The 26,417-nt window shown below is 44.9% G+C and overlaps 3 protein-coding genes across 9 annotated transcripts in view; all 3 read left to right on the top strand.

The window, feature by feature from the left end:
* The window catches only part of bcor (BCL6 corepressor), a 36,686-nt gene extending 26,693 nt beyond the window's left edge, over positions 1 to 9,993 (top strand). For 5 of the 6 annotated variants that reach the window (XM_088382369.1, XM_088382367.1, XM_088382366.1 and 2 more), the window contains 5 exons: positions 5,202 to 5,368; positions 5,724 to 5,869; positions 7,701 to 7,778; positions 8,330 to 8,483; positions 8,983 to 9,993. In XM_088382369.1, coding sequence (XP_088238495.1) covers positions 5,202 to 5,368; positions 5,724 to 5,869; positions 7,701 to 7,778; positions 8,330 to 8,483; positions 8,983 to 9,334 — 897 coding nt within the window. In that variant the 3' untranslated portion in view covers positions 9,335 to 9,993. The remainder of the gene's footprint in view (positions 1 to 5,201; positions 5,369 to 5,723; positions 5,870 to 7,700; positions 7,779 to 8,329; positions 8,484 to 8,982) is intronic. The other variant, XM_088382370.1, reaches the window with a different exon arrangement.
* Positions 9,994 to 10,573: 580 nt separating this feature from the next.
* atp6ap2 (ATPase H+ transporting accessory protein 2) lies at positions 10,574 to 15,368 on the top strand. Its single transcript, XM_088383764.1, has 11 exons — positions 10,574 to 10,733; positions 11,426 to 11,556; positions 11,982 to 12,110; positions 12,190 to 12,285; positions 12,500 to 12,637; positions 12,716 to 12,769; positions 12,917 to 13,066; positions 13,135 to 13,254; positions 13,465 to 14,385; positions 14,745 to 14,834; positions 14,956 to 15,368. Exons 1-9 carry the CDS (start codon positions 10,586 to 10,588, stop codon positions 13,657 to 13,659), a joined length of 1,161 nt encoding a protein of 386 aa, XP_088239890.1. The 5' UTR covers positions 10,574 to 10,585; the 3' UTR covers positions 13,660 to 14,385; positions 14,745 to 14,834; positions 14,956 to 15,368.
* A 616-nt stretch (positions 15,369 to 15,984) lies between these two features.
* Positions 15,985 to 25,061, top strand: senp7 (SUMO specific peptidase 7). 2 transcript variants are annotated; one of them, XM_088383290.1, is made up of 22 exons: positions 15,985 to 16,164; positions 16,662 to 16,753; positions 17,439 to 17,554; positions 17,926 to 18,156; positions 18,440 to 18,546; positions 18,837 to 18,943; positions 19,348 to 19,585; positions 19,704 to 19,873; positions 20,365 to 20,493; positions 20,583 to 20,616; positions 20,905 to 21,126; positions 21,449 to 21,915; positions 22,233 to 22,360; positions 22,559 to 22,675; positions 22,755 to 22,871; positions 22,948 to 23,043; positions 23,522 to 23,715; positions 23,802 to 23,836; positions 23,912 to 23,955; positions 24,046 to 24,114; positions 24,193 to 24,343; positions 24,478 to 25,061. In XM_088383290.1, the coding sequence occupies exons 2-22, from the start codon at positions 16,694 to 16,696 to the stop codon at positions 24,607 to 24,609; spliced, it is 2,964 nt and encodes a 987-aa protein (XP_088239416.1). In that variant the 5' UTR covers positions 15,985 to 16,164; positions 16,662 to 16,693; the 3' UTR covers positions 24,610 to 25,061. The 2 variants fall into 2 exon arrangements, with proteins under 2 accessions (XP_088239416.1, XP_088239417.1); XM_088383291.1 differs by lacking the exon at positions 15,985 to 16,164 and adding an exon at positions 16,368 to 16,442.
* The last annotated feature ends 1,356 nt before the right edge of the window (positions 25,062 to 26,417 follow it).

The following is a 26,417-nucleotide window of genomic DNA, read 5'->3' as shown; positions in this document are numbered from 1 at the left end:
ATCTCCCATCGCTCCTAAAGCTTTTAGATAGACCGGTTTTCCCACCTAAGAGCTTGGCGCCAGGTGGCATTTAATGCGAAGGCACCCTCATCAGCTTTGGCAGCCTCGCCGTCTCCGCTGCGTTGCAGATTTCGCTTTGTTCGTGACGCAAATTCCGAGCTTGCCAGAACAACAGCGAGAACAGAAAAAGAAGTCAGCATTCAGCTGCTGAGTGCTCGCATGTTGACACGAAGCGGGCTTAGATTTAGCGGGTCAGCGCAATCATAAATCATGTCAGAATGCGTGTGCCGTCTGGTTGCTTGATTAATCAGGCCTTGAAAGAGCGTATAAGGTTTAGCTCCGGCCTGAATGCTACCATTTTTCGCAAACGCATTCTGTGAAGGTTTCCAAATAGTTGATTTGTCAGGTACCTATGGTATGTACGGTTCCTCAACTTGCCATAGCTGATTTATTTCCGTTCTTTTATCGCGGCGTTTAGTTGAGTGTCGTGTATCAAGACTGCCTCAGGTGGTTGTGGCGTAGTACTGCACTCTATTTTTACCTCAATTGCTTCATGATAATCCATTCTGCACAATCATCCAAACTGTAAACATTGACCGTCCGCTCATTTTAAGAAAAAGTTCCTTCCGAAAAAAACCAAAACGTTTGGGAATAGGATGAACTCTTTGTTTGATGTGTGGCCTTTTTAATTGAGTCAATTGGCTACTTAAAACTTGCGTAAAGCCATGGTGGTTACGTAGGGAGTTTATATTGTTTTGAACAAATGATTGTATTATTTTAATGACACAAATCTTTCCAAACTCTGTCAAACTAACCCGGTGGCTTCCCGGGCGCTTGACTTAAAAAGAGCGTCCGAGCGTTGTCTTTTAATTAAAGCCGGATGGCGCTTTGTCTCTCTCCTTCTCCCCTCCTCCTCCGTCCTTTGTGCGCCTCTCCTCTGGACAGATTTTCCAAATTGATTTATTGATCGGCGCAGTTTAATGCCTCCTCAGCTGCGCCGTGTATCCGCTCGCTCGCTCGTCTGCCTCTGCGCTTTCCATGCGTACTCTCGCGTGTGTAATATCTTTAATCACCAGCAGAGGCATATTCACCAAACTGTAAGTAGGTGTGTGCGTTGCTCATTAACCGGTTGCTTTATGGTCACACGCACATTCAGACACACATTTATGATGATTAGGCGTGTGTGCGTCATGATGTGTGTGAGTCAGAGAGGGAGAGCGGGCGGCAAAGAGTGTGAATGAGAGGTAAGCGCTGGGAGTATAATCGTGTTCTAATGGCCCTCTAATGTGCCGTGGTGACTGCGGTTAGCGGCGGCGGTGGCAGCGGCGGCGGCTGTTCTTCCTTCCGTCCTGCCTTCCTCGCTCGCACACAAACACGGGGAGCGGCGGCGGTGAACGGCAGCGGGGCGCAGTCAGCCGTGCGGGAGAGAAGCTGGCTCGTCTCTGTGATTTATGTGTCTCTCTCAAACGTTTTATTCCCCGCCCGCTTCTTTCTCTTTTTTTTTTCCACCCGTCCCCCCCCTGCATGCCCCCCACTCCGCCTTCCCTCGCAACCACCCCACCCCCTTTAGCATTTTTTTTTTCCTCCCCTTCCTGCGTGCCGAGAGGGGGGAGGAGAAAACCTGAGACTACACAAACAAGGCACTGGCCGCTGCGCAAACAACACCCCCGCCTTCCCCTCCCTCCTTCCCTCCCTCCCTTTCTTTCGCTCGCTGCCTCTCAGGAAGCGCGTCTCTCACTGCCTGCGTGTGATAAGCCTGGGGCAGACCCCTGGGGCTCCCACGTGCACACACGCACACACGAATTTATGCATAGTGCCTCACACACACGCACGCACGCGCACACTAGCATACAAGCCTGTAGATGCACAGCGCTTGTCCCGTACTGGTGTTTTAGTGCCGCAAGCTCCAGGCTTATCACACGCAGGCAGCGAGATATAAGGGCCTGGGAGACAGTGACACAAACGCGGACGCACACGCATTTGCTGATTAGTGTGACACACAGAGCGGCGCCAGTTATGACCTAATAAGCGCACGTGCAGCCACGCCGGCGTGCGCTTCTGAACAGGCCGCACGGAATGACTGATGTTATAAAAATAAATGAGAAGGAAAAAAAAACACGCTATCGCACACCCACACACACCTGCACATGCAAATTCCTAATCATCTTAGGCGCACACACACACACTCATTTGAACACTACACACAGAAGCAGCAGGACGTGCAGACCTCCACGCACACACACACACAGTTTAAGACGCGTGCACACGCTCCCGATGCCCGGGCGACACCGCGCATATATTCATGTTCGTTTAGTTTCGCGCTCCGTGCCGGCGCACATGAAAGCCCACTCGCTCGCTTCTTCCCTCCCTCACTCCCCTTTCTATTCGCTCGCTCTCCCCTCGTCTGCCTCGCTCGCTCGCTGGCGGAGCATTTGAAATGGTAATGAGCAGCGATGCTGCGGATGTCTTCATCCCTCTCAACCAACCAGTCAACCAACCAACCAACCCACCAACCAACTTCACGACCCCCCCCCATCCACCTCCCCCCCCTCCGTCTCTGCCCGTGCCGGGTGCTCCAACAGGCCCCCTCGCTTCAGCCCATTGAAAGCCTGGATAAAGGTGCAATCTGTCATTTATTCTCCTCACATAAATCATGTCTGATTTTCTCCTCAAGCCGGCGTATGAGGGAGGCAGGATTGCATTTTAAGTACCCGGCGCATTTATAATCGGCAAAACTGGGGAATTGCGGTGATTTGGACTGTTTGCTTGAGAAGATAAATAGACCGGGGTTTCGCGCCAAGTTGTCAGCCTCTAACCCAACCTCAAATCGTCACGAACGTATTAAATGTTAGCGGTCGCCATCCAACGACACTCACAGCAGGACGTGCCGTGTCGCGGAATACTAATTGAGCGTGCCTTCTCATGCCGCGGGACATCCATCGTATCCTAATGCCACTCGTCACATCCAAATGCCAAAGAATAAAAGAATTAGTTTTATTGCCAGAACTGCTGCCACTCAACTTACAGTATGTATTGCAGTTTTCTTTTCATCATAGAAGTCAGAGAAGATGTCCTACTTCCAGGCAAATGCAACATGCAGCCTTAGCCGCTGATGTAAGAGGAGGTTATGCGGAGGTGGTAACAGATGACACTAACGCTCCCCTGAATTAATGAGCTTTACACAGTCGCTGCTCGTTAGGATTGTCGTGCTTAAGTCGTTAGCTCGCTAGCTTGCTTGTTCGAGTATAGTCGAGTTAACGAGACGCAAACGTCAGGCGCGTTTATTTCCTTTTTTTTTTATTGTTGGCCTTTTGTTTGTTATAGTTTTTTTTTTTTCTCCTTGCAAATCTGTATTAAACACGGGAGAGGTGACTTGATGAGCAAAACCTCTAAGCCCTGCTCCCTTAGACCTAGCATGAGCTACGTTAGCGTCGCCGAAAGAGCCCGCACGCACAAACATCTGCTTGTATGCGTGGCGCGTAGCCGGGCCGCGCTGCAAGGGGTTAAATGTCTGAGTGATGCATTGATTGCAGGCGAGCGCAGGGAAGCATTCTAGAGAGGGAGATTAGAGGACGGAGGGAAAGCGGCGGCGGCGGAGGAGGAACGGGGGCTGCTGGGAAGGGGGATGTGTGTGGATGTGTGTGTGCGCGAGCCTCATTATGCTGCGGAGACGTGTGTGTGCGTGTATCTGGCGGGAAGCCGGGGCTCTCGTGCTAAGCTCCTCGCTCTCTCCCAGCGATATTAAACACGGCTCCAGAGGTTTAGCGCTACACCTCCTCCACAGCCACACGCACATGCACACGCGCTCATCAGCAGCACGTAAACACACATGCACACGCGCACACGAGCTGCATATCAACACTGTCGTCGTCAGGCTCTCGCGCACACACGTGCGCACACGCACACACGGGTGAAATCCCCCGAGGGGAGTTTCGGCACAGCGCTCCTGAATCTCTTTCCAGCAGGCAAACGGAATTCTGGCAGCGGGTGAAAACCAGTTGGCGCGTCACTCCCGCCTCACTCGCGCACTTCCCCCCCCCCCCTTTTACGCTCACACTTTTTCTTGCACACACTTGTTCACTTCTCTTCTGTTCCCGGTATCTCCCTCCCTTCCTCCTTCCACGGCCCGGATCGTCCTCTAAATCACTCTTATCGCCGCGCAGACACACACACGCACACACATTTTGGACCGCCACCCACGACAAGCCCACCCTTTCATCTCTTGTTATTGTCAGCTGCGGCCCAGCGGACGGCCCCGGCAGATCTCATCCGCAGACTCATTAATCTGTCATCTGTCGGGGTGTTGCCTTCACCGCCGCGGCCCTCCTTCCGCCCGCTCCATTCCCCCCGCCAGTCAAGTCTGCCCCCCCCCCCCCCTTCCCCTCCTCCTTCTCCTTCCGTCCCTCCAGCCGCCCTTTCGCGCAAATGGGGAGCGAGCGAGATAAACACTTGGAGCAGCTGGAGGGCGAGAATTAGCATAGAAATGGAAGTTTGGAGTCATTCCCCAGGTTCATAGGAGGGAGGTCTCGGCGGTGGGCTGTTAGAGGGACAGCGCCTAAGCGTTGGCGTTTATGCGCATATACGGATGCACGTGGGTGACATAATTAAAACCCTAATTTAGAAAAATCTAGATAAATGCGGCAGTTTGCATTTGCTTTGCATATCTCCACGAACGTCCTTATCAGAACAGAACGCCCTCCCTCCTTCCCCACCCCTTCCCGCCATTTCCTCCGTTTAGTAGCAGCAGACACCGCGGCGGTCCAATAAAAACCAGCCCCGTCTATTTTTCTGCTGGATGCCGGCTGTCGCGGCCCCAAGACCAGCGAAAACATTTCCAGCTCTTGAGTGCTTCCATCAAATCTCTTTGTTCCGCTTCCATTACGCCACGCTCGCTGCCCGGGCCCGCCGCAACTGTCTCCGCACGCGCGCACGCCTTCGGAATCTGGCAGGCGACGCGTCGTTGAGTCATACTCGGTCTCCTGGCCTCGTTCGCCGCCAGCTGCAGCATTATGGAGCGTTTGTGTGCGAGTTTTATGTTAGTCCGGCGCAGGAACACGCTCATTTCCCCTTCCCCCTCCTCCCTCTTCCCCTAATTTGGCCGCCACAGGAAACTTTATATGCTAGAAGCCGTCTGTCTTTGTACGACTCTGTTGTTTTTCCCTCCCGTACTGAACCGTGGCGCTTGTGTTGGCTCCCTACAGGAGGTGGTGCTCTACTGCCTGGAGAACCGAGTGTGCGAGGTGAATCACCGAGACTACGCCGGCTACTGCGCCCTCCACGAGGCCTGCGCCCGCGGCTGGCTCAGCATCGTCCAGCACCTGCTGGACTACGGGGCCGACATCAACTGTAGCGCGCAGGACGGCACCAGGTACCTTAGCTGAAACCCGACCCGCTCGTGCCGGCGCAAACAAACGTGCAATGCCTCATTAGCATGCGGCAGTGGGCTGTGTCAGAGCTTTCTCGTGTCACGTAACGCGTCACTTGCATGATGGATTGGATCATTTTTTGCCACGGGCGTCACTATGACACATAAGCTTTGATATTCCGATGAAACGGTTGCAACCCTACCCGACTTTATACGCAGGAGAGGAATAAGCAGCAGCCGGTTTGTGTGTGTACGTGTGAATGTGAGGCATTGTGAAGAGCTTCAACGTGAAGTCCAGTTACCATTTAGCCACTTTACATACACAAGTGACTTGAGATGATTACGTATGTCTTTGCAGGCCCATTCATGACGCGGTGGAAAACGATCACCTTGATGTGGTGCGCGTCCTGCTGTCCTACGGGGCCGACCCCACCTTGGCAACGTATTCTGGCCGTGGCCTCCTCAAAATGACCCACAGTGACATCATGGAGCGCTTTCTCACCGGTAAGCTATTTTTTTCCTGGCTGTTCTTTTGCACTCGTCACCGAGGCATGCGACTTATATTACGATATATCCATTTCCACCAAGTGGCACAGTTGATTTCAGATTGCCACCGTATCGTTTGGAAAGATGAACCCTCATCTAGCTTTAGTTTCCATTGCTGTGTGTGTGTGGGTGGGGGGATTGATAACAAGCTGAAGGGTGTCAGTGATTTAGAAATGTGGATACCACAAGCCCAATAAATGCACAATTTTTAATACACTTATGACGTTTCTACCTGAAGACAAAACACTGGCAAATGTTCGAACTTGCATTACAAAAAGGGTAGGACAAGATATAATATGGGTGTTTTTGGGTGGTGTATGCAGGTGATGAGGGTTCAAATGTTAAAGCAGCCGCTCAGCAGAAGCCATTCCCCAAAGGGCCCCGATCCTGTTTGCAGCTCTTTCAGCGCCTCGACCTCTGCGCAACCTGTTGCCCCAAGTGGCGCTTTGCAAATCCTCACCCGCTGCTCCCCCCCATTTTCCGCCCCACGCTCGCCTCCGGCCGTCAGCAGACATGTCAGCCGCTGTCAGCCCATCGCTCCCCTCCGGCGCAGCCCCCCCTCTTCCCTCCCTCGACCACCTGTTAGACAAGGGAGTTTGAGCCCGCAGGAGTGCGTGCTGTTGCCTCCCAGCTCCTCTATCTGGTTACTTAGCAACGCCAACTGTGTTTGCTCAGCGTACGTGAGGAAATGGGCTTCGCTCCGGCCCGGAGACTTTGCTTTTGTAGTGCGTGTTAGGGCCCGTGTGCGCCTCTCCCAGGTAACGTGAGATGGGGAGAATGGGACTCGGCTGTTGCCGGCGCATAATGTCAGGTTGGACTCATTAAAATTGATTTAATCGAGGTGAAAACAGAAGAGAAAATGTGAAACTGTGGCGCTTGGGTGCTTTAAGAGGTTCAAATCAACCTTTTTCCTATCAGCTTTCAAGAGCCATACTTGATCAAATATGATGCAACGATGGAACATATGTTTGTCATTATATGTTATGAGCACGTGCGGGTTAAATATTTTAGGGGCTTTTTAGAAACGGATCAAACGCTCTCACGGGGCCGTATGTGGCCCAAAGGCCACGGGTTCGTCACCCCTCTTTAAATGGAGACGGCTGCAAAAAGGTGGTGTTGAACTTCGATAAGAGCGTGGACACGTCGATCGATGCCGGACGGTAGAGCGAGCGAGGGAGTGAGAGTGAGCGAGCGATCGAGCGAGAGAGAGCGAGCGATCGAGCGAGAGAGAGCGAGCGAGCGCAATGGCCGCCCTCCCTCCACCTGGTCCCACTCATCTGGAGGCCGTTAATCCCTCCAAACACACGCCAGACGCCCCACGCCTCAGCGCTGGCACAAAGCCCGGCTCTGATTCGCCGAATGTGTGTGCGCGCGTGTGTTTGTGTGTATGTGCTGAACACACACTTTGCTCTCGCCGCATGTGCTTATGCAGCTCTCTGGCCGTGTGTCCGCGAGTGCGCGCGCACACACCAGCAAAACTGTGTGTGGTTCTTGTTCCTGGCAGCCGTCTGCAGCCCCGCTCTGAACTGAGCCAGCTTTAACCCAGCAGAGACAGTCGCTCCCTCCCCCGTGGTGAAGCTGCTGGCCCCTGACCATTAGCCCCCCTCCCCTCCCCACCCGCCCCTGCTCCACCACTCCACACTCCCCTAACACGTCCTCTCCTCCCTCCTCCTCTTTTACTGCCGTTTATCCATTCGCCGCTCTTGTCTCCAAGGGCAATTGTTTGCCTCGTTGCCTGTCCCCCTGGGCTCCGGCTGGTGAGTCACATGCTCCTTTCCTCTCTCCATAGATTATTTTGCTGACCTTCAGGGCCGCGCAGATGACGACCCCGGAGTTTATTGGGAATTCTACGGCAGCTCTGTGTGTGGTGAGTACTGATCACAATGATCCCTTTCTGTCTGACTTTTTTTTTTTAACCGTTTTTCCAATGTCGCTTTTCTGTACCGACGCGGAAATGGGGGTTACCGAGTCGATCCGGCAATTTTCTGCTTTCGGAACTAATAGGAGTGCAGGAACAGAAGCCCCTCTCACACTGCCTGTAAAAGCTGGTGTTTATCTGTTGAGGTTCTACAATATATATAGACAGCACGTAGCCATTGTGGGGGACCAGTTTGACCCCTAGATTCTCTGCTTTCAGAGGGGGGTATCACAGTTCTGACAGAAACCATGATTATGCTACCGTCATTAAGGAAAAAAAAAATCCACCTTTATTGGTTAAAAAAAACTAGCATATTTTGTGTTATTGTGCCCCTTCTGAAGTGCTTAAAGTTGCCACAAGATGGCACCAAAACCCTGTACGCGAGTCATGACAATATTCCTTCCGCTCGGCTGGGTTTTCGTGTAAAATGTGAAGGCGCGTCACCGGTGATGTCTTTGTCATTCCAAAACGTCAGCTCACGTTCATTTTGCACTTTTCAGAGTCTGCCGAGGAGGGCGGAGCTTACGACGTCTTGGCCGACCCACCCGGCCCTGACGAGGACGACGAGGACGACAAGAGGGAGGTGTTTGAGTTTGAGTTCTCCGACCGGCCCTTGCTGCCGTGCTACAACATCCAGGTGTCCGTCTCTCATGGGTGAGCGTCCCGCCATTCCCAAGTGTGAATAATGAAATAATGACGTTTTGCCGTAACGCAGAAACACAATTTGGCACGCACGTTCGAATGCAGTTTTACCTCATTATGAGCAGATGTCTTTTTGTTTGACATCTCTGCTTTTTTGGACATCTGGAACAAGTTTCCAACCAGGAATTTATAACAGTTGGCACATATTCCTTGCGCTGTGACACAAATATCCGTTTAAATCAGACTTTCTGCCGTTTACCTGTCAATCATTATACACAGCACTTGGATTGGTCGTGATGTCACTCAGATTGTGTTTATCATTACACGCACAACCACTGATTAGTTGTTTATGTGCATCTTCTGGAAGGTTGAAAAGTTTTTAATTACATTTTATTTTAATTTCAAATGAATGTTTTTTTTTGTTTGTTTTGGACATGAACACGTACATAAGTAGATACAAGTTGTCATTCCTCATCCGTGATCAATGTTCTCTTACTTTGCTCCCTCTCAGGCCTAGAAACTGGCTACTCCTGTCCGATGTGCTCCGCCGTTTGCGCATGTCGGCCCGTGGCTTCCGGCAGGCCTTCCCCCACATGGAGGTGGTGACGGTGTCCGAGGCCGAGTTCTACCGGCAGGCCTCGCTGTCTCAGCTCTTCTCCTGTCCTGAGGAGCTGGAGGGCTTCCAGCCAGACAGCAAGGAACTGCTGGACCTGGTGGAGGACAGTGCCGAACTAGCTGCCCTGCTGGGCTCCACGCTGGAGTGCTTGGACGACCGCTGGGAGCAGGCCAGGGACAAACTGAAGGACAGGATCAAGGCGGCTGGCCAAGTGGGCCTCATCCTTAACCCGGCTCACAAGCACTGACCTTCTTCACCATCTTGGGCTGCGGTTGGCTTTGCGGTCCATCGGGAGTCAGTGTTCTCCGCCCCGGCCGGCACTGTACATAGAGACTTTTGGACCTGCTGGCCGACCCGGCCTGTGTTAGCTTAGCCATACGCTTGACTCTCAACAACTGATGGTCGTATTTTTTATAAATTAATATATGTACAAATAAATATAAATGAATATATGTATGTACATATACATTTAGGTGTGTGTGTGTGTACATAGTTTTTTTCTCCTTTCCGATAACCGGACAGCGAGTGAGCGCAGCACATTGTGCATGTGTGCTATATTGAATGTGCTATTTGAGTTCACAGGGAGCACATGATGTACAATTCTTTTTGTTGTATCTTTTTTTCCATTTTGTAATGTTTAAATTGTGCTTCCTGTCCAGTCTGTAATTTAACACGCAGAGCTACAGCGTTGATTGTATAAAAGTTTTATTGTAATACTGATGTTCACCCTTTGGCAAAGAGCTTGTGTATATATCTAACAGTGAGGCTACTGCAGTAAATCAAACTTTTTTTGGGTGTCCATTTTGTTTTGTTTTAACTTTGTAATTAAAATATCTCCTAATTTGTATTTATATTTTACAAAAAGAAGTTGCTTTAAAAAAATAAATATACAAACTGCAAGATGAATGTGCGTGCTGCTCCTTTAATTGTGAGGTTACGATTAGCGTTGGAGGGACTAAATGGAACTAAATGAATTGGGTGTCAATGTCAAATTAAACCGTTTAGCTAAATTGTCCGCGACGACGCAATCCTACATTGCCATCTTTCGGAATACATTTGTATTGTCGCGGGCTGCACTTTTTATATCGGCACTCAGCTCCGGACCAACCAGGCAACAGCATGCGATTTAATGCAGACCTGCAGCGCTATCAAGTGTTGAAATTAAAGATTGCATGGTGCAAATAAACTCATGGGATTTGGTATTTGCAAGGTTGTTAACGTGTCAAAAGTGCCTCTATGAAAATTAATCATCTTGAATTACATCTTGAATCATCATCATTAATCGTCTTGAATTAGTCATATTCTTACATATTTTGTTGATCTAATTTCGATTTACAAATGAACAAAGTGCACAACTACAACGAGTACATCTCCAATTAATAAATGATAATTCAAAATAATTAAATTGATAAAAATATGAATACAAATAAAGTAAAAATTTAACACTGAATCCCACTATTTTAATTTTGTCCCAAAACCAAAGAGGCTGTTATTGCGCATGCGTTGTTCTCTTCGATACCACGTGACGTTGCGATCATGTGATCTCTGCTGGAACCTAGGAGAAGGAAAGATGTCGCCGACTGGCAGGCCTAGGATGGAGGCTTTTTCCTTTGCCTTGTGGGTTATCCTTTTCCTCTGCACGACTGGTAAGACCTATAAAATAATTGAGGTTGTCTCTTATGTATTTTAAACCGATCTGCTCTTGCTTTATTGTCACATTACGTACTCGGTGCGTCAAAGCGTTAGCATATCACAGACGGCCCGAGCTCGTAACGATAGCATTGACGATCATTCATTTAACGCTATTTATAATTTATGTCGATATGATTCGTCTATGTGGTGATTTTCTGTTTTTCTTCGTTGTAATAGATTTACCTGGCAGGTTTTATTCGTTTATTCGCTCATAAGCGTTACTTATTGGGGACTCTCAATTTTGAGTAAGTGCGTCTCATCGTTGTTTTGATGAGCAATAATAAACCAATAATGTGCCTTTTTTTTAATTCTATTTTTTGTTTGCTTTTCAGTAGTTATGTGGATTGTGAGTCATGTGACAGGTCACGGAACAGGGAACTTCCTTGCCGTCTCTTCCTCACGAGTTTCTTTGGGCTTTAGCTTGCGTTTCATAAAAAGGAAAAACAATGCACAAATTTGACAATACATATTGAGCCATTTTGATATCAAGGAGACATGTTTTTTCTTCACACTTGAAAACAGTTCCTATACGTTCGTTGAAATACCCCAAGGAGCAAGCGTTATATCACTTGACACACCCTCTTGCTTGTCTAAAAATTTGCCAATTAATAGAAAATCATGCACTTTTTTTTCCTCTGTTGTGCAGATGTCCGTGGGGACAGTTTGACGGTTCTGCAGGCTCCTGAGTTTGTTTCGTTCCAGAAAGGAGAGTGGCCCGTCTCTGGCGAGAAGATTCCTGACCTCGTGGCCCTAACGATGGGCTTCTCTGTTCAAGAGGTGCTTCAACCAGTTCTGCTGTTATTACAAACAAAACTTTATTAACTCTAGAGAGCAAGAACTAGACAAGCCTTTGAAACCCAAACCTCATAGCTGTGAGTCAGCTATGCTAAACCAGTACATCGCCATGCTGCTTCAATTATAAGCATGTAAAACAAAATCAACTGCCAATGGAAATTTTAATCAATAAGTGATCCAACTCAGAGTCTCATCAAACCAAGGGAAAAGGCAATAAAATTAGCATGCCAAACATTGATAACACTGCCAAACATCGTTGAACAGGAACATCTGCTGGTGGTGACTGCTGGTCATCATCTCCAATTATCATGACACTGAAGCACTTAGAAACTTCTTGGTTGCACTTCATTGTTATTGCTGTTTTTCAATGATCGTTTTTGATAATAATGTCTGTTGAATCCACTCAGGATCTGTCTTGGCCGGGCCTGCAGGCTGGTCTCCTATTCCAGCGTCCTCGCGCTAATGTTCTGGTGGTGGTCCAAGGAGCTGATGGCCTCACCTTTCCTCAGAGTGTGGCCTCCTATCCCTTGGAGAATGTGAGTCACCCTGGACCTGGATTAAAACCAAAATGAATCCCTGGTAGGGTATAGTGAAGTTTCTCCTATTTCTTCCCAGCCGGTGCCCTTCACCCTGGATAGTGTCGCAGAGACGGTGCACTCCCTGTTCGCTGAGGACACGCCTGTTGTGCTGCAGCTCGCACCGAGTGAAGAGGTGCGAACACAGTCATTAAATCATTGAATCTCAAAACTCTGACTTCAAGCTAACACCAAGAATATTTGATGAAGACTTAGGCCTGCTACACTACTGTATTTTAATATTGGTCATGTTGATGGTACTCGGAGAGCCACTTTTTTGGATGCATCAGTGCTTCTTAAATTTATTAGACCAAGTATTTGTAATGTGCCTCTTTTGTGTCCTCCATTAGAGGCTGTACATGCTGGGCAAAGCTAACGCCGTGTTCGAGGATCTGCCAGTTACCTTGCAGCAGATTCGAGGTCGTCTGTCCCAAGACGGCTCCGTGCTGGCCACCCTGCCCCTCAACTCACTCAGCAGGAACGCAGAGGTCACTTTCCATTCGTACGACTCTCCTATGATCAAACGCTTTACTTCCTGTCTAACCTTGCTCCTGCCATGTCTACAGGCTGATTTGCTGTTCCTCTCTGAGATCCAAGTCCTGCATGACATCACAGCTCTGGTGAGTCGTCACTAGTTTTTCTGGGGCTCATCAATTTAAAAGAAAAAATGTAATTGCGATGATAATGCATGATAATAGTGGGTCGTTGAGCCCTATTTTTTTTCCTCCCCCTAAAATACCTCTGGCTTCACAATGTTACTCATACAGTTGCAGAGGCACAGGCATCTGGCCAAGGACCACTCTCCAGACCTTTACTCCCTGGAGCTGTCGGGCCTTGAAGAACTGAGCCGTGTCTATGGACAAGACTCTCCTCAGTACCACGATGCCATCGCCATTCTCTCCTCTGTCCTGCAGAAGGTAAAGAGCGAGACTTCCCAATCCATCGTTAAAGACTCCATAACTGTTTTTTTATGTTCATTTTATAGTTTGCAGAGGACATGTACGGCCTTTATGGCAACAGTGCCGTGGTGGAGGTCGTGACCGTGAAGAACTTTGAGGCTCCTCTCACTAGGAAATCCCGCTCAATTTTGGAATCAAAACAGATCGTAAGTCCGTATTGTGCACATAAACACTTTCTGACTCGACTTAGAGTGCCAGGCTTTAGGCAAGGTCTTTGTTGAGGGAGGGACCTTATTAGTACAAATGCATGTTCAGATTCACATTTAACTTTTATTATAATTGCATATGTCAGACTGCTGTTAAGCACAAACGTGCAGAATCTATTCATTTAAAAAGTGCTGGTATTTTCTTTTCAGAGCAATCCAGGCAGCCCTTACAATTTAGCCTACAAGTACAACTACAACTACGCCGTGGTCTTCAACATCATACTGTGGCTGATGATTGTGCTGGTGCTGGCGGTGATCGCCGTGGGTTACAACCTGTGGAACATGGACCCGGGATACGACAGCATCATCTACAGGATGACCAACCAGAAGATCAGGATGGATTAAAAACCACGTCCCTCAAGGACTCACTCAATCCATCCATCCCCTTGTATTTTGTGAGTGATCGTTTTTGTGTTCGTGACATTGAAGTAAACGATGAGTGAGCAATTGGTTTACGATGCTGCTGTGGTAGTTGAAAATGGATATCAACATTATAACACATCATTCCTTAAGGTGTCTGTTTTTGTAATGTATGGTCATGTTCTGAAAGAGCGTGTATTTGTTGTAAAAATGTTTTAAGTTAAATATATGTGTATATATTGAAAATGCAACTATATGACAGCCTGCTGTACTCAATGTGAAAAGATTATTCTGTAGAGGTGTATTTTGCTTGAAATAACTTCACCTTTAGTTGAAAGCATCAATTGAAAATAAGCAAGTGAATTTTAAATTGCAAAGATGATGAATAAATTATGGCTCACACAATAGTCCATGTTTGATATTGGCAAAATGTTTTACCATGTTGGCCATTCTCAGTCTGGAAAAGCACTTCCAGGTTGTGAGTTTATGAACTGAAAAAATAAATCACTTTAGGAAGTGATTCGTTCACTCTCGTTCACTGAAAGGATTCGTTCTTTTGAACGAACCGTTCACTCACGAGCCAACACTCGTGATGAGCTTCCGAAACACTTCCGGGTCTGATCCCCCACCCATACACACTCGTCACGGGGAGCGGAAAAAACAAGCAGAGCTAACTATAAGCTGCAACTATGGTCTGACTTATTATAAAAGGTATATTTGAATTGGTTTTATAAGGTATATTTGAATTGGTTTTATAGTTTTATTTGACCGTAAGTCTCTTTAGTTTAGCCTGCCATTTAACGACGTTGTTTTGTTGACAAACCATCCAATGTACCGACCGATCATAGTTTTTGTTTCACATTCAGTTTAGCTAATACTGTACGTAATGTACGATGAAAGTATATAAATAATAATTCTATGTTTCGCATCAGTGTTGACAATATAGCTAATTTCAGCATTACCGTTAGTCAATACACAATTTTTACCTATCAATGTCTGATGTAACAAGAACACATGTTATGTGAAATATAATACTACCATACGACTAATAATAGTGTTTTGCATGACAGCGAGCATCTACGCGGTCAGGAAGATCCGGGCGGCCATTGCTCAGAGAGAGCAACTGGAAGAGCCCATTGTGACGCCATGTAGTGCTATCGGTAAGATGTGCACAGTAATGACGTCATCTACGCCCATCTTATTCCTGATGGGTAAACATTGATTGATGGGCTAACGAATGTTGTTTGGGTAAAGTGGTCTGTTTTCTACTGTTATTCTCAGCTGAAAAGAGAGCGGCGCAAGCTCTGAGAGAGCCACCAGAAGACGTAATTACTTCAAATCACATCAGCGAGGAAGTGGTCTCCGGGATGCCTTTGACTGTGCAGAAATATGGCTCTTGATGTTAAAACCCGAACCACACAGGTCATTCATAAATAGCCTAAACAGAATAAGTTCCCTTTTGCATCATAGCAACCGAAGCAAACAGCATTGTAATGCTAATATGTCTTAAATATTGTTAATTGAATATTCAGAAATGACCAAAGTGTGCTCTTGTTATATTTCTTTTACCCTGCTGTAAAATGTTGATAATGTCTGTTGCAATGTGTGAAGACTCAACTCACAAACCTCTTCAAAGAGGCTGAGCAGGTCTGATGTGTTTTGCAATGATAATATCAATAAACACCTGAAACTCATATACTGTTTTATGGCACTCATTGCATGATATAAGTATTTACAGTACAACTGAGATTTTAATTTTGGTGTCTATAAATGCCTGAATAGCACATGTGATGTGGAGGAGTGAAGACATGAACCAGTTGTTTTCCATCCCAAATTTCCTCTCTTCATTACAGTCTGATAAAATCGCCTCACGAGTACATTATGACATGTTATGATTAACAAAATGTGTTTTTCTTATTCTTCAACCTGTCATTTTCATTCGCCTCACGTCAGTATTAATACTGGCTTCTGAAATATAAATACAAAGTCAAATTATTTACACTGTGATTTCACATCAGCAAATAATGAGCAATGTAACTCAAAAAGCTGTTAATTGTTATTCGTATTATAGTTTATTTTTAAAAGTCTGACACTGGGAAGTCAGCAGCGCCACCAAGTGGTGTCCGACCCTGTTTCCGCTAGCAACGATTAATCTATTCCAGTCCTCCAAAACACATTTTAGCTTCGTTTTAGTACTCGTTACAATTTGAAGTACGTTAAGTGATTTTTTTTACATTGCAAGAAAGTTTACGTTTTCAAGAAAATAGAAAGTGTTTTATTTATATTTGTGACGTAGATTCCGGTGTAACCCGGATGTAGCCATGTAAAACAGTGGAACCTCTGTGTTTCGAGTATCCCCCTTGTTCCTTACTAGTAATGACTATTTATCATATTTGCGTGTTGACTGTGGCGTGAAGTGCTCGCTCTCACATTGTTATCTGCACGTCTCCAATATCTCCTCTTAAAGCAAAAGCGAATCTCCAGAACATGGTAAGATTTTGCTTTCTTCGGTCTTGTGCATCTTTGTTTGAGTGAGCTATCATCACTGTTAGCCTTCTGGGCTAGTGTGGCTAACAGCGGTTTTCATTCTAATTTGAAAAGTACCTGCGCAGTAGACGAAAACTGTCACATTTGCGCAGACTTGAATATCACCATCAAAGTAACATTAGTTTAAGTTGCGTGTTAAACTAAAGACACGTCAAAGCAGCAGACAGTAGTGGTGTAAGACATTGCATGAGCTGGTCAAGATGCATTCATCTCCCCACGAGGTTAGTCCTCAACATGTAGCCTGTAGTTAGTCTTGTTTTGAATATACCATAATAACAATATATTGACACGCTTGTCTCTTCATGCATGAAAATTATTCCGGCTTGCACGGTAATATAAGATAGTGACTCCTTTAAATTTGTCATAAGACAAAGAAAATTGCCATTGGGATGTGAATTTGTCTCCTCAAACTTGTCTCTGACCTGTGTTCTCTTTTATAGTGTTGCTGCTGTGCCTTACTCAGTTGGCAGTCATGATGGACTCCCAGAAAGCCATAAAGGCACTTCCATTTGCAGTTGATAGGAATAAGCTGGTAAGTGGGACTCAACTGTGGACACCACTGGCCTTTTCTGCAATTAAATGAGCATTTATGAAGTCCATTTACCTGTAGGTTTACCCAATTAGTCAAGATGCACTCGTGTTTTCTGTATACGTATCATAATACAGAAAATAATGGAACAATAAAATCGACTGCAATATTGATGACTGTAATGTAATTTGTGCCTCAATAAATAAGAGTCAGAATGTGTTTTTGTTTAGTTTTTTTTCCCCTTAGGCTTTGCCGATTCAATTCACATGAAGGTGTGAACGTAATTGTACATTTGTAATACAGAGATTAATATCTGACTATAACGTAATAAGATATGAAAAATAATAATAAAAAATATACTCAGGAAATATTATTAGAGAAAAAGCAAAAATATAATTGGGGCTTTGTGTGAAATGTTTTTAAGTGACGCATTGACTATGAAGTGTTTCACTCAGCATCTGCAATTTAGTGTGCAATAACAACAAATCAACTTTTAAGTCTTGAAACTCCGACATACAGTATATCAAATAGCCTAGGGTTTTATTTTTTTATTATTACAGTATATGAATGCATGATAACAAAATACGCTGTGAATTTCAGACACACACATGAGCGCAAATGTTGTCATTTGGTTGTCATGACTCATCTTGATACTTCTCGAGAGCTCATTATTATTTGTTGTAAACAGGTGTCCTGGGCTGCAAATTCTGGTTGCAAACTCCAAAAATCGGATTTAAACCACAAAAGGGGATCCAAGGCATTTGATCGTAATCATGCCGCTTTGGCCAAATGGGGGATGGCCGGGTAAGTAAACACCCAGTAGACATTTTTTTATATTCTGCTGGAGATAACTACAAGCAAACGTGATCCTGGAAGTGTTGCACTCAAGTAGCTCGATATGTAATGATAATCTATAGCAAAGAGTAATACGCTTTCAGAGCTGATGATTCTAAATTTTACTATACACAGATACACAACAACATAGCTTAGTCAGTCTTATGGACTAGCTTCTAACCAAGCTAATCAGAAGCCACCAATCATTTTATCTGTGTCAGCTTTATCTGTGTCACACCAGCCCTCCCTACGACGACTTGTGCAAGTGTATTTTAATGACAACTTCATCTGCCGGGTAAAAGACATCAGCGATTAATGCCTCTCTTTTTTTTGTACCACAGAAAGAGGCCTTGTCTGGTCCTCACCGATGTGTTTAAGACAGAGGCTGGGAGGGCTTATTTGGACAAGCAACCAGGTCACACGTGCAGCAAAAAAGCCGAAACGGCGTGCAAGAGACACCCATGCAAAGAAGAAGCCGTCAGACATCGAGGTCAGAAGCCACCCAGGAATGGCACAAAGAAGACCGCAATGCCAAAGTGTGTCCGAAAGCACGTCTCATCATCCCTACAAAGGTAGTGTGTCATTTTAATAGAATAAATTTGATCCAGAAATCGGGAGAATTAACTGGACACGGCCATAAAAACTGGCGTTTTAAGTCTATAAATTAAACACACTGGTTTAGAAATTTTTGGTTGGAAAGGCCCTTTATCAACTTGCCATGTGCCTAGCTTTTGGTTCATTGCACGTTCACTGCTTTCTTGGCTCCCAATTAGTCTCTTTGCTAATCTTTCTGTATTGCCATCACACGCACGCACATAGAAAGGAAACCTTTTGTGATGTTTGGTGTCTCTGCAGGTCAAAAGTCAGGAAGAGGTTACGTCACACTGCCATTGGAGAAGAAAACAAAGATGTGGAGAAGATGGTCCATGTCGGTACAAATGGGGAGGACTACAGTGTTGTCGGTAGGTCGCACTTGTGTCATTTCTGTGGTAATCTATATGTTGATTCGGCGAAATGTTCACAAACACAACAGCAGTCTCGAAAACATTTAACTCACATACGTATCATAAAAAAGATCATTTGGATGAAGTGTTAGCTAAGGGCAGCTTTAACGGAGCTTCAAGCTGTTATTTTTCCTGGCCAAAAACAACATCTGCAATGACGCTGCACAGTTTTCCTGTTCTACTTTCTTGACAACACACTGTTCCTAGCAGCAATCAGGTTGTCAGTACTTGTGGTGTTTTGTCTACAGACTGCGGCTTGTCAGTGAGCTGGAAGCCGGCGGAGGATGCCGGAGACGCTGATGAGTTTTCCCCAACTCCCATCAAGGACATTGGAACTCGAGAGAAACATTGTCTGGTGAATGGCCGCCAAACATTCCAATACTATGATAGTGTGCATTTGACTAGGTTTCCATTCATTTCTTCCTGTCATCAAAACTAGAAAATACTCAAGGCACCAAGATTGTCGAGATGAATGTATTTTCTCTGACAATGAATCACTTGTACCCTTGCGTGGTACCCTGCGCCAAACAAAGAAAAGGCCTTTAGATTGGGGGCCACTATTTGAGGAGATCTTGTGCTTGCCAGAGAATTAAAGGTGCCCCTCTTGGTTGCAATCCAAGTTACCCTGGTCTGCCTCTTTCGCTTGTAGAAATGATGAATCAAAAAGTCTGCAAAGATGACATTCAATAATAAATGAATCAATGCCAATCCATAGTAACGATTTGACACTCAAAAATTGTCTGCGTTTTCTGTCAACAGAAGAGGAAAAGAAGTGTCGGCAAATTGATCAAATGCAATGGAACAAGCAGCCAAAAACGGCAACGAGAAAGCGTGCTTCGCCTGACTGGGGAAGGTGCACGAGATGGATTGGCACCGGTTAGTTTGACTGAACTTGGAGAAGACTGTGATGCGGAGTCAGCGGACGCCATTGGAAGTCCCGGTTGCAGTCGGCTGGCCACACAGGAGGATGCTGCGCCAGACATCACGGGAGAGCTCAGTAAGTACACAAACGATTTTCTAAGTGCATGCGATGTATATAAGAGTAGGCCACAATTTTTTCCTCAACTTGAGGCCCCCTTTTTTATTTTTTAATATCTATATATTTTTGCTTTCAGTTGTGCTATCTAGCGACGACGAAGAGAGCGGCGACGTTATTCGACGTCGAGTCAAAAATGTTCGTACGCTGCTCTTGGCAGGAGATGCCAAAGCCGAGGACCATGGGGAACATTTGTCGCAGGATATTGAATCCAAAGAACCCGACGGCCCTGACGTGCAGAATGTGGAGGTGGGCTTGATATTTCCCTCTGTATTTCACTCAAAAATGTGAAGGTCACCCTGTGTGAGGACAAATTATAAAATAAGGTTGCTTGAAATATTTCTGGTCTGGAATGCTGCTGCACAACTGCTGACTAGAGTTTATATTAATTTCTTATATAATACATTAAAGCAGTGCAAACAAAAAAGGCCAGAAATATGGTTTCAAGCTCAACAGAGGCTGGATGGTTTTTTTCTCATTATGTCCATGTGTCCAGCAGGGAGAGCTTTAGTAACAATGCGGATTAAAAAAAAAAAAAACTTCATTACTCAATTTTTTACTCAACAGTCAATTGCCTGGTGGCTCATACACTGGATTTGTACTGAGGAAGAAAAAAAAAACGACCATTGATTTTGGCCCTGTGTTTAAAATCACCATTATGTAATCCAAGGCCAGGAGAGAGAAATTCTGCACCATGATGTGTATATAACTCATTGTGCATGTATACATTTTTTATACAGGTATTCCATGTGGTTGTAGGCAGGTCCGAGTTAGTGTCTCTCAACCCCGAAATCGACCACAGTGCCTTTGGTGTGGCCTTCTCCTCCATGTTCTGTGGCGGTTATCAAGGGGAAGCAAATGGAAACATGGTAAATGATCACCCATCTCACACACACAAACACACACACTATCATCACCCATGATGTAAATATACTTTTTTTTCTCCACACCTCGACAGGTAGTGAACCAAAAAATCATCATACCATTGAAAGGTAATATTGCCCGTCACACCACCTTCTCACAAGCTAAGTGGTTTGTCTAGCTTAGAATCTAGAAAAATGTGAGTTCTTAGAAAAATACCCCTCCAAGACCTGATCTCCTATTTAGTTAGTTGTTTAGTTAGCTATTACGAAACCTACGATTATATAAACAAGTATGAACAAGTAAACAAATATTTTCTTATTTTGTATGTATTCCTCAGATGCTCTTGGAGGCGGACGTATCATTTAACTATATGATGCAGTTGTTTTAAGGCAATTCTGCTTGCATGTCGTCCTCAGATTCAAGCCAGCAGGTCGATGTGAAATTGACTTTAGAGCCTACGGAGCTGAGGAGATACAGTGTATGGTACCAGGAGGAACTGAAAGCCAATGGACTCCACTGGGCATCCAGCGTTGAGCCTTGCACCATCCTTTTCTTTTGTGTGACACAAAGTGCCGCAGTGACTGTGCAGAAGAATCTTCACTTCTTGTATACCCAACATGATGCACCACCCAGCACTGGTAATTGGACGTTACACCAACGTGAATGGAGTTCAGCCGATATTTTACATTTTGTGCAAAAGGGCTTATTGACTGTAATGTCGTAATTTGCGTCATCCATCAATGATGCCATTGATAAGATCCGAGAAATGACATTACAGCAAACGCACCCTCGTTCGCTCCAAGGTCGTTCTGTGCTTCCATAGTGTATACGTGAGCCTTGGAAGCTTAACTATTTTTAGCCTTGTCGTGTGAGCAGAGAGTCTCTGGGCTGGAAAGCGGAAGTTCCGCTTTTGCCCCCTTGAGAACACCACTCTCATTCTGATGGATTTTGTTTCCATAGGAAACCCGAGCCCCTTCCTCGTGCTGACACTCAAGGACCCTCTGCTGGACATGGATGGAGCGCTATTGAACTCTCTTTTGGAATTATACTGTCTCAGCTGTTTGTCGAATGACGAAGACTGTGTTGATACGCTCGATCTGAAGAACTTCATCAGTCCAAGTCTTTCATTAAATGAAAGTTTGGAGCTGATAAAATCAAGTGGCCGAGACCCCATGTTGTTGCGGATGCTCGGCCTGGACACGCCTGCCTCCACAACCGACCTGGACGAAAGCAGTTCATACTCTGAATCAGACGTGGATGCACCAAAAGACACAACATCAGAGGCGGAGAACTCACCATTGGTGGACTTGTTTGAGCCACAGACCTTCTTTGAGTTTGAGCGTGAGACAACCTCAGAGCAGGAGACGGATACAGAGGTGGAGCTCGGAGTGCAACCCACCACAGACGAGGATCAAAAAGATGAAGGGGTATGACACCCCGTCCGTTGTCTCATTTTTTTCTTCTCCATTATATGCGCCTTATCACCCCAAATAGGCCCAACCGGAAATTATTTTACTGATTCATTTCATCCAATTTCAATCAAGGGCCTCTTATTTAGTTCAATTCATAGATGCTAATATTTCACACACGGACATAAAGAAGCCAACTTGGACACCGTTGCGAAGCAAAACAAGCAGTACCTGTCAAGTCACAAAATTGCTGAATTAAAATGGCGTGAACGGGTATCCCTAGGAGTACGAAAGAAGTTTGCAGACAAAGATAACATACTCCTGTTGTGTTGCAGGAGGACGAAATGACAGACACACCTCTGTACACGCTATGTCGGCGGAGAACGACAGGAGCGTACACAGTGACCATGTGTCAACCGGACTCTACTTGGGTTAAATACAAACATCAGGGCCTATCCCACCGGTAAGTCCTGGGATGGTATGAATGCAGCTGCAATAGTTTGTAAAGAAATCTGTTTTGTTGTAGCCAATGTAATTCCTTGAGAGTCAGAAGTATCTAACATGCGCTTAAAGACCCTGTCAAGTCATGATGATATATATTAAGTGCTAAAAACACACGACGACAGATTTTCATCGTATTTGTTCTTTAACTTGTGTTTAGATTGATCCAGTTTCCTCCTCCGCCACTCAAAGGTGGAATCACAGTGACGATGGAAGACCTGCAGTGTCTCGACAGCGGCCAGTACCTCAATGACGTCATCATCGACTTTTACCTCAAGTGAGTGTGACGGTGACTATACATCCACGGTGCTCTTTGCTCACTTGGAATTAAATTCATTTATGTGCCCTCAACTCAGATATCTCCTCCAGAACTCGTCGCGTGACGTTGTCGAGCGCTCGCACATCTTCAGCAGCTTCTTCTACAAGCAGCTCACTCGCAGAGACAATGCTAGCGAAGGCAATATTACAGAATCGTGAGTTTTTTTCATCTCAAGATGGAAAACGATTTGAGAGAACTACTATTCATCCCGTTTCTTTTCTTACGTTTAGCTGTCAGAGGCAGAAACGGCACCAGAGAGTGAAGACGTGGACGCGCCACGTGGACATTTTTGAAAAGGACTTCCTATTTGTTCCTGTCAATCAGGAGTAAGTTAGAGAAAAGTCACAAAGTTATAAAGCTAAATTCATAAAACTTACGAGAATAAATTTGTTACAAAAGAAAAAGCTTAAATAAATTGTGAATAAAGTGATATTTTAGTATTTGTTTTCATTTTACACGAATAGTTATATTATTAATAGTTATATTACAAAAAATATTTCAAAATACTCCCTAATGTTATGATAAAGTTGTAATGTTATGAGAAAAAAATTATATGCTGTAAAGATAATGTGACTCAAGCTGGTATATTGAAGAAACTTGGGAAGGTCACAAAAAGGTTTTTAGAAACATTTTGAAAAGGACCTTTCATACTACAAGAATAAAGTTGTAATATTCAGAGAATATTTAATGTTACTTGGAGAAAAAAAATGTGACAACTATGGTAACAACACAGCATGTTGGATGAATAAAGGTGATATTTTGCAATGCTAATAAACATGCTAATAGTCTTTTTTTTTTTCTTAGAGCTCACTGGTATCTGGTGGTCATCTGCTTTCCTGGACTGGAGGAGTCTAGGTTGGAGCCTTGGGCAGAAAGTATCTACAACGGGACAGACGCTTCAACCGAGCAAGAGGAAGCTGAAGGCCCAGGAAGCTCAAATGAGGCGCCAGCCACACCACGGAAGACGAACCACAGTGACAGTGTGGACACAGATTCTGGTCTGATACATTTTGACCGTATCACTTGATGCAGTCATCTGTTTCACCTGAATGATTGCAAATCAATTTTATTTCTTGTGTTTCAGGAAAAGAGCCAACTAAATCCTTTTCTCGTCGATTGGTGAGTCAAAATCATTTTTTTATAGCATGCTTCCTCAAAGAGTCCAAGTGATTTTTATTTTTGCTTCCCTAATAGAATTGCACAGAGAAAACCTGCCATGCAAAGTTTGTCTCAAAGAGGTGAGACTGGGCACAAAATGGCCACCTTCTTCTATTTGAATAATTATTTTTCTAATGTTAATGAAGTGACTCATTTTTTCCCCCTTTTAGGCCCTGCATTCTCATAATGGACTCCCTTAAATTGTCCCTTCACGAGCGTATCTTTAAACTGTTGCGAGAGTAAGTCATTCTTGCAGTTGTCGTTTGTGCTTGTTAATGGAAGTTATTAATCACGCCGTGACTACTTTGTCACATCAGGTACCTGCAGTCAGAATGGGAAGCACGACGCGGATCGACGCGTGACTTTGGTCCCGACCAGATGAAAAGTTCCCACTGTCACGTTCCTCTGCAGGACAATAGCAGCGATTGTGGTCTCTACTTGCTGCAATATGTGGAGAGTTTCCTCAAGGTAGTTAACACCTTTTATTTTTCATACCATAATCAAAGCGTGATAATAATTTTAGATGCACACAACTCCCCTCTAATCCTAAAGAGGACAGCTGTAGGAGAAAATGGATGACTAGATTTTGTTTGGGCTTCCAGGACCCTGTGGTGCACTTTGATTTGCCACTACAACTGCAACGCTGGTTTCCACGGAGACAGGTGCGCAGGAAGCGGGACGAAATACGCGAGCTGGTGCTGCTGCTGTACCGTCAGCAGATGAGCAACACGTGAGCAAGGACACGGCCAGGAATCAGCGTCGCTCATACTGAGCAATCCATTTTTTTCTGCACTTGAACTCGCGAATTGCGGCTCCTCACTCGGTCAGCCAAAATGGCAATGACGCTGACGGCCAGCTACTTTTGAGTGAAAGTAATGGATGTACAATGGATGTACAATGTCTTTTTCTGTTGACTCTGGAGTTTTTTATAGATTGTTATACTATTATTTACAATTTGTTTTTGATAAATATGATGGTCTTTATTTAATTTGTGCACAAACTCAAAGTATGTCCAGAATTAACAGTTTTAAATATAGTTTATGTGACAAAAATTATATTCATTGGATTTGATGTTAGATTTTTAATGATTCTGACCATGCAATGTTTAAAGTCACAAAAAATGAATAGTGCTGTAGGGTACATCACGCAAGAAATACTTGCACAATTAAATATTCAACATCTGCAATTTCTTATGTTTGACACAAGATGGCTTAAAGAGCTACCAAAGATGACAATATAAGGCTTCATTCGTGTTTACATATATAAGTACATACACACGTGTGTGTGGGTGTGTGTGTATACACCGTGTGCACAATTATTAGGAATTTGTATTTTTGTGGACTAATTTCATTATTGAACAACTACAGTGACCGCAGTCAATCCAAAATGGGAATAAACTTCAATCGGATTGTTCCATAAAGTAAAACTGAGGTTTTGGCTTCCTAAGGAGAAAATCTCTGTGTGCACAATTATTAGGCAACTATTAGTGTACAGAAGTATTATGCAACTAAATGAAAAACGACAATGTTCCCACATCACTTTTTTATTTTCATCTGTTTAAGTGAGAATAATAATCACAACTCAAAATTTACAAATTGACATTTAAAAAAAAAAGTAAATCAGTGACCAATATAGCTACCCTTCCATTCATGGAGTCTGCCAGAGCTTCAGTTACAGTGGATGGTCAGCAATACAGATTAGTTACGATGTAGTCAAAATAGTGTTGATTCTTATTAACTTGTTTACATTACAATGCCAGCCACTCTAATCTTATCAGAGGTTTACACTGTTAGCTTTAGGTGTTTATTTTCTGTCGCATCCTCAATGTGTCTCGATGTAATTCCCATTGTGGCGTCGTGCCACCTCACCTTCGAGGCCCTCGTGGCTAAAGCTGCTCGGTTCACAGTTCCTGTCTTTGCTCTTAATCAATTAAAAACAGCTGAATTATACTTTTGCAGGAATCTGCACGTAGTCGGCAGGCTTACAAGAACAAAAGCACGCGTGATGAATCAATCCCTCTGCTAGAATCTGAGTCCTGGAACAGTCACACTGGCATACGTGACTGATCATATTATGGCACTCTATGATACTTAAAAAAAAGAAAAAGAAAGGGGAAAAAATTATTTTTGTTGACTGCAGAGAAGTCTGGGTAAGTTGTCTTAAGTGACAGGAATGATCAGGGCCTCTACTTATTGGATGCATGGGAAAACACTTATTTAAATGAGGCAATGGTCAATTATAAGTAAATCGAGAGGTGCCACAGATCAGGGATGTACAGTGAAGACGATCGGTGTTGGTCTGTGGAGAACAACAGTGAATCAAACCTGCAGCTTGCACAGTAACGGTGGCCTCATCCATCTGAGGAGACAGATGGGGGTACTTCATCCCCTGCAGCCAACTGCTGACCAAGTTATACCATGGCTCTATTGACTCACCCCCTCCCATGTCACGTTCCTGCGTCACCTGACTTCCAGCCAAGCCCCAATCAACTAATTGCCAGCACTTGCTACAGCTCGTTAGGTCCCCTATTTAAACTCTGTGG

The sequence above is a fragment of the Syngnathus floridae genome, chromosome 8, assembly GCF_059516105.1.
Source record: "Syngnathus floridae isolate MCC-2025c chromosome 8, RoL_Sflo_1.0, whole genome shotgun sequence".
Lineage (NCBI taxonomy): Eukaryota > Metazoa > Chordata > Actinopteri > Syngnathiformes > Syngnathidae > Syngnathus > Syngnathus floridae.
This window is presented reverse-complemented; position numbering and strand designations above follow the sequence as displayed.